At 41.9% G+C, this 11,513-nt stretch overlaps 1 protein-coding gene and 1 long non-coding RNA gene across 6 annotated transcripts in view; one reads left to right on the top strand and one right to left on the bottom strand.

Moving 5' to 3' along the window:
* The first annotated feature begins 2,664 nt into the window (after positions 1-2,664).
* LOC135116513 (cell adhesion molecule 1-like) overlaps positions 2,665-11,513 on the top strand; it is a 75,546-nt gene continuing 66,697 nt past the window's right edge. For 3 of the 5 annotated variants that reach the window (XM_064034029.1, XM_064034025.1, XM_064034030.1), the window contains exons 1-2: positions 2,665-2,765; positions 10,512-11,044. In XM_064034029.1, the coding sequence (XP_063890099.1) occupies positions 10,972-11,044 (73 nt within the window). In that variant the 5' untranslated portion in view covers positions 2,665-2,765; positions 10,512-10,971. The remainder of the gene's footprint in view (positions 2,766-10,511; positions 11,045-11,513) is intronic. The other 2 variants (XM_064034026.1, XM_064034028.1) reach the window with 2 other exon arrangements.
* Positions 5,745-7,913, bottom strand: LOC135116309 (uncharacterized). The gene is made up of 2 exons (XR_010276238.1): positions 7,817-7,913; positions 5,745-6,059 (listed from the first exon to the last, which is right to left on the bottom strand). It is a non-coding gene; the product is annotated as an uncharacterized LOC135116309 (long non-coding RNA).

The raw sequence follows: 11,513 nt of genomic DNA, 5'->3' as shown, positions 1-11,513 counted from the left end.
TGGAAAGGGGCCCTGGGAACTATGCTGTGCTATGCCGTGCTATGGAATTAGGCCAGAACGAGAGGGGAAGTGTACAGAGGCATTGTCAGAAGCGTAATGTACGAGAGCTCTGATGTTGTTTAGTGCTTTTTCAGTAATTCTTTGTTTCCTCTGATGTGTACGAGTAAAGTGGGGCTGTGGGGAACTGTGTTGTGCTGTGCTGTGGAATTAAGGCAGGACAAAGGGGAAGCGTACAGAGGACCTGTCAAAAGTGGAATAATATAATATCAGACTTCCAATGTGTTTAATACTTTTGTCTGATTATTCTTAAGTCTTCCTATGATGTTCACGATTCAAGAAGCTAATATGCATGCTTAGCTTCATTACAATAGAGAAAATAGTTTGTAAAGTCGATAACAATGGAAATAATACCAGTAATCGTGTTCAGCTCCATTATAACTGAAAAAAAAAATGCCAAAAAAACATAAAGGAAATAATGACAACAGTCGAATTTAACTTCATTGCAATAGAGAAAATAGATTATAAGGTCAAAGATAAATAAACTATTAGTAATAATCGCATTTAGCTTTATTGCAGCAAAATAAATTATTTATAAAGTCAAAACATAAAGAAAATAACACCAGTATTCGATTTTAACTATACTACAATAGAAAAAAATATATTGTAAAGTCAAAGATAAAAAAAAAAATCAACAATCATATTTAACTCCATTGCAGCAAACAAAACGATCTTTAAAGTCCAAACCTAACATAATATTCGATTTTAAGTTTACTACAATAGAGAGAATACATTGTAAAGTCAAACAGAAGCAAGGGAGGCGCGGGAGAAGGGTGGCGAGGCGGGTCCTTCGTCAGAGCTTCGTCAGGATGATGCCTAAGTCCCTATTATCGAGTCTGCATTAAGGGCAAGATGCATGTTCGCTCTGCACTAGTCACTGTAATCCCCGCCGTGCCACTTGCAAGGGACTGGTTGAGCTGCCTGTCATATCATGTTTCAAGCCGATCATTCTCTCTCTCTCTCTCTCTCTCTCTCTCTCTCTCTCTCTCTCTCTCTCTCTCTCTCTCTCTCTCTGACGTACTTAAAGGGATAAATTACAATGAAATAATAAAAATTAGGTCCGTTCTTAAGCTAAAAAATGATTATACTGTCCTCTGTTATCTTTTTTAAATCTTCTCTCTCTCTCTCTCTCTCTCTCTCTCTCTCTCTCTCTCTCTCTCTCTCTCTCTCTCTCTCTCTCTCTCTCTCTCTCTCTCTCTCTCTCTCTCTCTCCTCTCTCTCTCTCTCTCTCTTTCTCTCTCTCTCTCTCTCTCGCCGCCTCAGTAAATGTTAAATTGCCTCTGAAGGTCCCGCTTAAGTTTCATGCAAATAAATCTCAGCCAGTGAAGATTTTTTAAAGGGAAAATATTCTGTTCTTTTATTCTGAGATGACAGGAAGGAGAGAGAGAGAGAGAGAGAGAGAGAGAGAGAGAGAGAGAGAGAGAGAGAGAGAGAGAGAGAGAGAGAGAGAGAGAGAGATAAAAAGTGGGGTGAATGTTTTATGTGTGTGTTTTGAATGTTGTGTGTGTGTGTGTGTGTGTGTGTGTGAAACAGGAAGCGTTCACATTTTCTCCTAAACTGAGATCATATTACGAAATTTTTAACTACACTATCACACACACACACACACACACACACACACACACACACACACACTAACGTATAACACCTTACATAAATCAATAGTGTGTGTGTGTGTGTGTGTTTTGAATGTTGTGTGTGTGTGTGTGTGTGTGTGTGTGTGTGTGTGTGTGTGTGTGTGTGTGTGTGTGTTGGCAGGGCAACAGATGTATAGTCACTGTGTTCACCTTCGTATCTTCAATTCCACCACCCACAACAATCACATTGCCACGAAACTAAAATAAATAAACACAACATTCCGAGAAAGACCGAAAGAAAGAGAGCGAAAGAGAGGGAGAGAGAGAGAGAGAGAAAAAAAAAAAAAAACATTCCGGCACTTTTTTCCAAACTTTTTACTTTTTCTAACGTTCCTTCATTTCTTTTGAGATGAAAGTGTCCGTCTCAACTTCTTCGCACTCCCGGGAAATCGTTTGCAGGACGGGAGAGGCAGAGGCGAGGCGAGGGGGTGGCGGTCGCGACGGGAAGGTAGATGTGAGGAGGCTGGGAAGTGTGGGGCCCTGCGTGGCAAGAGACATGTGACAGACAGAGTAACAGAAAGTAACAGAGGCAGAGGCGAGGCAAGGGTGGCGGTCGCGTTGGGAAGGTAGATGTGAGGAGGCTGGGATATGGAAAGCTGTGCGTGGCGAGATACAGAGTGACAGAGAAACAGAATGACAGAGAAAGATTAACAGAGGCAATGAGAGAGGATAACAGAGACGACGAAACGGAAGAAACAGAGAAGCAAGGAGACAGACAATGAAACAGAGATAATAAAACAATAACAGAGTAACAAGAACAACGAAACACAGAGTAACACAGACAATGCAACATAGAAACACCAAGTTACACCCAAGACATCAAACAACACAGAGACATCGAGGGACTGAATGAAACATGTGATCTGGTGTGTCCAAGGAAGCACCTCTCATCCCACACCTCTTGCCCCTCCTCCACCCATCCTCACAGCCCCGCCCCGGCTAACCTGTCCTCATTGGAGTGGCTGGCTGGTGGCACTGGCGCGGGTCGGTCAGTCTGAGGGCGGCAGAGGTCGGGGGAACACGCTGCCTCCTCTGCTCTTGTTGTCCTCTCTCTTACTTCCTCGGGGTTAGGTACGACAATCCTTCCCGCGCCGCTTCCTGGCTTCCCAACACTCCATCTAGTTTGTCGTGATGATTCTCGAGCGGTAGAGATTGAAATTAACGTGTTTTTTCCTCGCCTCTGTGGTGAAATCCGTGTTTGTTTGTGTAGCGGCGGGTTTGTGTGTGAGCCGCGGAAAAGGAAGGCATACGAGGGTGTCTACTTACGCACTTGTGGAGTCTGTAGTGGCCTGCTAAGTGGGGTTCACTGGTACGAGCACAGGCAGGAACAAGTTGTGTCTTCGAGTGGCGTCTTGGGATTACTCAGGCAAGTTTACCGTGTGTGTGTGTGTGTGTGTCATTATGTGTGTGTGTCAGTATGTGTGTGTGTCAGTATGTGTGTATATCAAAATTTCCCTACATTAGCTCTAAATAATTCAAAAGTTAATGTATATATGAATATATATGAAAAAAAATGAGGCTTAACATCTTATCAACCCTCGAAAATAACAAAAGAATAACTAAATAATTAAATAAAAGCTGAAACTGAGATGCAGAATCAGAGAGAGAGAGAGAGAGAGAGAGAGAGAGAGAGAGAGAGAGAGAGAGAGAGAGAGAGAGAGAGAGAGAGAATACCTGTGAGAGTTACTTCCGGGGACGGGTGCATTGTCACTTAGGCCGGGAGAGGGGAGCTGGGAGAGGAGGAGGAAGTAATAACAGGTGAGGGGAGAGGGAGAGCAGGTAAGAACAGGTGAGAGGATTTGAAACACTGGGAAAATAGCATCAGAATACATTCAAGTAGGATTTCTTTAAGAGGGAAGAGCGTTGGAAGCTGTTGTTGCCTTTACTTTGACTTCAAGCTTCGTAAAATTTGAACAAATACAGAATAAAGATAAGGAAGTGATCTATTACTTGTTTCATCTTATATCTTAAGGCTTCAAGCTCCATAAAACGTGGTGCGGGTGCAGAACTTGGTTTCCAGACACTAATAACAGGTAAAGGAGTGATCAAGTAACAATTTCATCCTTTAGCTGAACTCTTCCACCGTAAAATTTGGTGCGAGTATATAATTTGATTTCCAGACACTAATAACAGCTAAAGGAGTGATCAAGTACCTATTTCACCCTTTAACTTAAGACTTCGTAAAATACTGTAAACGTGTAGGGTATAGTTTACAGTCACACAATAAACAGGTAAACAAGTGACTGAGTAGTTAAAGACTTTTAGAGGTTGTATCATTGTTTATCTGTATTTCTTATATAGTAAAACTTAAGGCTTCGTAAAATTTGGTACAAGGGTATATAGTATAATTTTCAGACATACAATTAATAGATAAAGAAGTGACCAACTAATTTAAGACTTCTGAAGATCGTGTCTGTATTGTTAAGGTAATAATAGGAAGAGAAGTATTGGATATTGATTTTCCATATAGTTGGACGTCAGGTTTCATGTGAATTCGGTGCAAGAGTTTAACTTCAAGACTCAGTTTGCATCCACAGAAGTGATCGACTAATTTAAGACTTATAGAGGCTTTATATGCAATGTTAGGGTAGTAATAGATAAAGAAATATTGCGTATTATTTTTCCACATAGTGAGACTTCAGGTTTAATCAAATTCTGTACAAGTATTGAGTTTAATTACTAGACACGACAGTTGAAGGAGCGATCGAGATTCTAAGGACTTCTAAAGATCGTATCTGTATTGCTAATGTGGTAAATAATAGGAAATTATTGTATATTAATTCTCCATATAGTGATGCGTGAGGTAACCATACTTCTGTCACCTGTCATCCCTTTATGTGTTACCTGTTAGCACTGTGTGAAGGCGACCAAGTTCTCTCAGGAGGGAAGCTTCAAGACTCTCCACCATGTAATTTTGGACTCGCCCTTAGACTGCTTTCTTTAGGGACTGGTACCTTGAGTGGGCCTTTTCTTCATTACCCTTATTGCCCTTAGCCGGAGCCTCTCATACTTCGAAAAAAAAATAATAGTTTCCCTTATTTTCATTGCATTCTGGGGTGATATTGATATATTTTTTATCGTATCTATTTCGTATAATTGATTGGTTTCTAAATTCACGTTGAGTTGCTTAGATGAATGGAAATATAGGTATATTTTATACAAAGACCACCACGTGTAGGTCTGATGGCTTCCAGCAGCTTCCCTTGTTTTCTTAGGCTCTTATGGCAGATGATAGTCAAACGCTCAAACGCTTTACTCTTACTCCGCCCTCTTATATTTCACTCCTTCCGTCTCACATGTCAACAGAGTAACACGTCATTCCACTCTCGATAACCTCACCGCCACACTCTTGGTCAGCTAAACTCGGCACTCTTACACTATGCACGCCTCTGCTTTCCTGACGTGTGTAATGTCGTTGCCGCGTCGGGGAAAGTAAAAGGTCTTGAGTGAAATGATAGACGTGGAAGGCAAAAAAACATTATCGCAATTTTATTTCACGTCAGTCACTGGTGGGATGCTGTTTTTTTCATGATTTTCAAGGGCTGCGATGCATTACCACGTCAAAGAAGGTAAAAGAGGCGCTAAAGAACAGGTGAATAGTAGACGTGAAGGATATGAAAAGTAGGTGACTTATTATACGTCACTCAGTGCTGGAATGTCTTTGTTTCACTATTTCCAAAAGGTAGGATGCATTACACGTCAGAAAAAAGAAAGAACTATAAAGAAAAGTAAAGAATTTGGAAGAGGAGGGCGGGAACGTGTCTTATTCTACGTCATTCACTGGTAGCATATTTATTACTGCGCTTTCAAGAGTCGGAGAGCATTACCACGTCGGGAAAAAAAAACAAAACACTAAACAGGTAAGAAATGGAAGAGAAATAAATTGTAAACTAGAGAACATTACGTCATGTCTTATTTCACGTCACGCGGGATGTTTTTTCACTATCTTGAAGAGGTGAGATGCATTATCACGTCAAAAAAAAAAAAAAAAGGCGAGAAAGTATACACAATCAGTAAAACAAATGGATTAATATGACTCAAACACTAAAAAAAGATTACTTCATTTTATTTCACGTCATTCATTCACTCACAGGTGGTATAACATTTCCTCCTCACAGTATTTTCAAAGCTGGTATACAATGACCACAATAAAAATAAAGAAAAGTGGAGTAGAAGGACTCAAACACTAAAAAAACATTACCTCATTTTATTTCACGTCATTCATTCACTCACAAGTGGCATAACATTTCCTCCCCACTGTATTTTCAAGACTTGAGATGCAATAACCTGGAGGCAGTGGGTGGGACTGACGCGTTGCTGGTAGTGGTAGTGGTGGCGGTGGTGGTGGTGGTGGTGGGAAGGGAGCTGTCGTGTGTGACAAGTAGTATGTTATATTCGTATAGCTTTATCTTGTGGTCGCAGTGTGCGCGCGTGTGTTGCTTTGATGTATACTTGCAAATGTGCGCCGCGTGAATATGGATGGCGTGAATGCCTCCCTTGTTTGAAGTGTGTGTGTCTGTGATGTGGATGTTTGTTCTACGTGTTGTTTGTCTCCTCTCGCTCGCTGCTCTTGTTCACGGATGAATGATGTGTGTGTGTGTGTGTGTGTGTGTGTGTGTGTGTGTGTGTGTGTGTGTGTGTGTGTGTGTGTGTGTGTGTGTGTGTGTGTGTGAGAGAGAGAGAGAGAGAGAGAGAGAGAGAGAGAGAGAGAGAGAGAGAGAGAGAGAGAGAGAGAGAGAGAGAGAGAGAGAGAGAGAGAGAGAGAGAGAGAGAGCCAGTCAGAAAGAACAAAGGAGACAGAGGCAAACAGAAAGACACACAGTAAAAGCAGACAAACACAAATACAAAGAAAGATCAAGAGAGACAAACGCAGAGACAGTCATACAATGAAGCTTATCTAATAACACACACAGGTGACACATTCTGACCTTTCCTCACGCAGGTAAACACTCACCTTTCTACAGACAAGAAATCCCTCCCTCTCTCACTCCCTCGCAACACGGAAGGCAAAGCAACACATACAGCACAAACACACACACACACACACGTTCAAACAGTTCATAGCGGGATGAACGAGAACCAAACTTGCCAGAACCTGTTAGAACGTGTTACAGGTAGCAGCTCTGAAGCAGCGCCCTTTCATCCAACAAAAGCATTCATGTAAACACGGAAACAAACACACAAACACGAACCTGCAGCATTTTTCCCCCCCCCTTTTTTTTTCCGTCCCTACCCCAAGTTTTCAGAAGGACAGCAAGAATGCCTTTAGGAGAAGAGCAGAATAAAAGGAGAATAAGAGCAGAAAAAGGCTTTCCCTTCCCTTCCACTTTTGCCTTTCCCATTATCACTTCATTACTTAGCGACGAAGGGGCAGAAGAAGGCACAGGAGGTGGAAATGTAAAGGAGAAGGAGAGAAACGAGTGGAGAGGGGCGTGGGATGGATAAACAGGAAGGAAGGAAGGGAGAGAGGAAGGGAAGAGGGTGCATGGTGGTGGTGGTGGTGGAAGAAGAAGAGGTGAAAATGGAAGAGGGAGAAATAGCAAAGCAGGTGGAGAGAATGAGGAGAAATTGGATCATTCGGTGGCAAGATTAATGAAGGGAAGAATAGGAGGCGGGAGGTGGGAAAGCTGAGGAGGTAAGGAGATTGGGGGGGAGGGAATTAAGTGGTGTGGAAACTGAAAGAAAAGAGATGGCGGAAAACGAGGAGACGGAGGAGGAGGAGGAGGAGGAGGCGGAAGGAGGAAGGAGGAATGAGAGTGAGAGGGAAAGAAAAAATGCTAAAGGTTTTATGCTTTCATGTTCTAGGAAAGCGTTACATCCGTCTCTCTCTCTCTCTCTCTCTCTCTCTCTCTCTCTCTCTCTCTCTCTCTCTCTCTCTCTCTCTCTCTCTCTGGATTAAAATGAATAAAATGATGTGTGTTGAAAAAACGACAAGGAGAAAGAGAAAGAGAAAAAAAAAGTGAATTGGAGAGAAAAAAAACGAGAGAAAAAGAGAAAAATCTATTCGAGAAGAGGCAACCTTTCTCTCTCTCTCTCTCTCTCTCTCTCTCTCTCTCTCTCTCTCTCTCTCTCTCTCTCTCTCTCTCTCTCTCTCTCTCTCGCTCGCTCTAATTCACACTTACCCTCGCCTTTCTATTAATTTGCGTCTCCCACACGGGGGCCTCCTCACCTGAGATAACGAACACACATGGGAAGGCGCCCACACCTCACCTGCACCCTGAAAGTGAAAGGAGAGTACGTGGAAGAAGTAGATAGGTGGAGAGGTGGTAGATGGAGGAGGGGGGATTCTAAACATTCTCTCTCTCTCTCTCTCTCTCACACACACACACACACACACGCACACACGTCCATATTCTTAAATGCATTGTTCTCTCATCAGGAGCGTCTCTAAAGGCCACGGAGATGACTTGGCGGGTTCTTGGGATTGTTTACCTGTTAGTTTTTGTCCTATCCGTGGTGCAGATTTCTTGGTATCATTAGAATCAAGGAAAGCTCTTGAAAACGAATAATTAGCACCGGGTCCTGTTAAAAATAGTGGAATTTTTTTTTTGTTTTCCCTAGTGCAGAATCTCTCTTATCGCCAATCTGTCTTTAGAACCATAAAAAAAAAGAACACCTAAAAACTTTGACTAGAGCCTTTTGAAAGTAGTGGAGGTGTGGCGCAGAAGTGTTTCAGCGTATGATCCTAGACGAGCCTCATTCTTCTCGCCCCGACAGCGCCACTCAGAAAGGCGGGATGGTGGTGTCATCCGATAGCTTCCTCGCCGTGTTTTTAAGCAATTATCGCCAGTTTGATCCTCCCCTCACTCCCCTCCTCTCCTAATGAAGCATCGGCAATTTGGTTTCGGTACATTTGATTCATAAGCCACTTAAACATGGAAATTTTACTCCACGTATCTGGGTTATGATTAACTATATTTAAAAGTGAAAATTAACTTACTTTATAGCTTTGGTACTCTTTTAATATTCAGAGCAGTGTAGAATAGTTGTTTATACGGACACAGAGAATGGAAAATAGAGAACATGGTTAATTTTATCCTCTCCAGGGAAAACTATATATATTTAAAAAAAATGGTTTACGTAAGAGGTAACGAACAGGAGAGAATGTGATGTTAGTCTTGTGTTTCCTTGGAGCTGTGTAAAAAAATGGCTTATAAGGACGTGGATAATAAAAAAAAAGAAAACAGAAATAGCGAATGTGAGGTTACTTTTGTGTTTTCTAGGGATTTGTATGAAAAGACTTAAGTGCATGTAAAGTGAAAAAAGAGAGAATGTCATTACCTTTTTTTCTAAGGGAAACTGAAAGAAAATTGTTTACATGGGCACACACAACAGAAATCGAGAATATGAGTTTAATTTTGTCTTTTGTAGGGAACTCTGAAAAATAAAGTTACATGGACACAGAGAGCGAAAAAGAAAGTGTAAAGTTCATTTAATCTTTTCCAGGAACCACTCTAAAATTATTTACATTGACACAACAACAACAACAACAACAACAACATTTTTCCTTCCCCAGGATACAGAACATTACCAGACACTACAATACAAAATCTAGTGACGAAAAAACCCTGTAGATGTTTATGAATAAGAAAAAAGTGCACCAGTGAAAAAGCGTTAGTCAAAACAAGCTACACACACACACACACACACACACACACACACACACACACACACACACACACACACACACACACACACACACACACGGGGAGCCTAAATATACAGAACAATTTTGGAGACTACAATACAAAAAGTACAAAATAACTAAAACAACAAAAAAAAAAAAAAATCCTGTAGGTGTTTATAGAAAAAAAAAATGTCTGTTAGGAGTGAAAGGATTAAGCAAAACACAACCCTTTTCTTACACAGTCCCTTGAAACCTAAATACACAAAATGACAGACTACCATACAAATATCAGAGCCGAAAAAAAAACTATAGACATTTAAAAAGAAAAAAAAAAGTATAGCAGTGAAAGAGTTAAGCAAAACAGCACCTTTACTAACACAACCTTCACTAACACACAGTCACGGGGAAGCTAAACACGCCAGCTGATTAACATGCCTTTCTTCCCTCCGCAGACGCCTTTGTGAACTCAGCCGGCGCGTGAGGTTGTGAGAGGCAGGGGAGGCTCGAGTGGTGATGGAGGGACAGAAGAGTGCGTGGAGGAGGCCGTGAGGAGCGTGGAGGAGCCGGAGGGTGGAGCGTGTCTGTGGGTCTTCAAGGGCGTGCGGGAGTCCATCATGGGGCCGCGGAAGGGAGGCGAGTGAGCAAGTGAGCGAGTGAGGAAGTGGCTCAAGCCAGTATTCTGAAACGCTTTGCTATCTCTCTCAGTCTCACCACGAATATTTTCAAACGCTGCAGAGACGATTAGCCGTGTTCTCAAGAGTGTTTCTCCTGTTTTTAATATACAAAACTTAATAATCTGTCACTAGATCCATAAAAAAAAAAAAAAAACACCCTAAAAACACGTGTCAGTTCAATTAAAGCCTTTTGAATGTAGTGGAGATGCGGCGCGGAAGTGTTTCAGAATATGATCTAAAGTGAGGGAGTGGTATTGTTTTGTCTTTGCATTGTGGGTTGCTGGTTGTCATTGGCTCGGTTTGTGTTGATGTACCGCTAGACGAGGTTAAGTACACATCCCTACCTTGCTGCTAGAGTCTTTGGCGCTAATATAAGGTGGTAAGAAGTCATTGGTAATTAAATATAGGTCAGTTGTTGCTTCGGCTCGTGTTGTGATGTCGGAGTGTTCTCAAACTTAAGCGAGATGTGTTGATTGATGACTTGAATTTGACTGTATGTTTGACTATGTTTTCTAGGTGCGTTGGGTGACTTGCAGTGCTCAATTTTGAACTCTGAAATGGCTGAGTATAGTTGAAATCAGCCATACATTGAAAGAAAAAGGAAAGGGAAGGTAACGTGTGGATTTTGATAGTAAATTCTGAAACAGGTCTACGTAACTTGCAGAAAAGGAAAGAAATGAGAAGATAAATGATCGAACAGGCGATAAAAGTGAACAAGACCAAAAATAATCGTGAAGAAAAGTCTGCAATTTATAGTGAGCCGTAAAGTTAAAGGAAATATATCTAAGTGCCGTGATATTCAGCAATAAATTATGAAAAGAAGAGAAAAGAACTGCTGGGATTAACGATTTCGTGCTAACAGAGAAACGAGAGGTGTAGTGAAGCCAGCGGGAAGCCAGCGGGAAGCCAAACACGATGCAGTGGCGACGGTAAGGCAACCAGCACCACCACCACCACCACCGCTACCGCTACCACCATGAGGCTGTTTTTCTATCTCACTTCGCCAGAGAGATCGCCACTACTGCTCCTGCTCCTCTCGGCTCTTCTAGGTGAGTAAACATCCTTTTATTCATTCATCTGTGTACAGGAACGTAGCTTGGTCCCTCCCCCACCTCCTCTTATTCTCGTTCCTTCCCGTGGCTTTCCTTGACCTTTATTAGAACGCTTTGCTCTCTCAACCTCTCCACGACTATTTTCAAAGGCCACAGAGGTTATTAGCCAGGTTCTTAAGAATGTTTCTCCTGTTGGTAATGTAGATATGCTGTTAATCTCTCAATAGAACTCAAACACTCTTAAAAATTCGTGTCACTTCAGCTGGGGCCTTTGAAAGTAGAGGAGGTGCGGCCATAAGTGTTTCAGATTTGGGACCATAGTCTTGGTAATCTGACTTCTTGAAATGTCTCCTTCTCTTCCTCTATCGGAGTGTTTGTGTTTTATGGTGACGTGAGCCGTTAATGTTTCCTCGTTTTTCACTGCGTTCATGTTGAGTGGTTTAATAAAAGTGTGATTGTTGCCTTC

Source organism: Scylla paramamosain, chromosome 31, assembly GCF_035594125.1.
Source record: "Scylla paramamosain isolate STU-SP2022 chromosome 31, ASM3559412v1, whole genome shotgun sequence".
Classification (NCBI taxonomy): Eukaryota; Metazoa; Arthropoda; class Malacostraca; order Decapoda; family Portunidae; genus Scylla; species Scylla paramamosain.
This window is presented reverse-complemented; position numbering and strand designations above follow the sequence as displayed.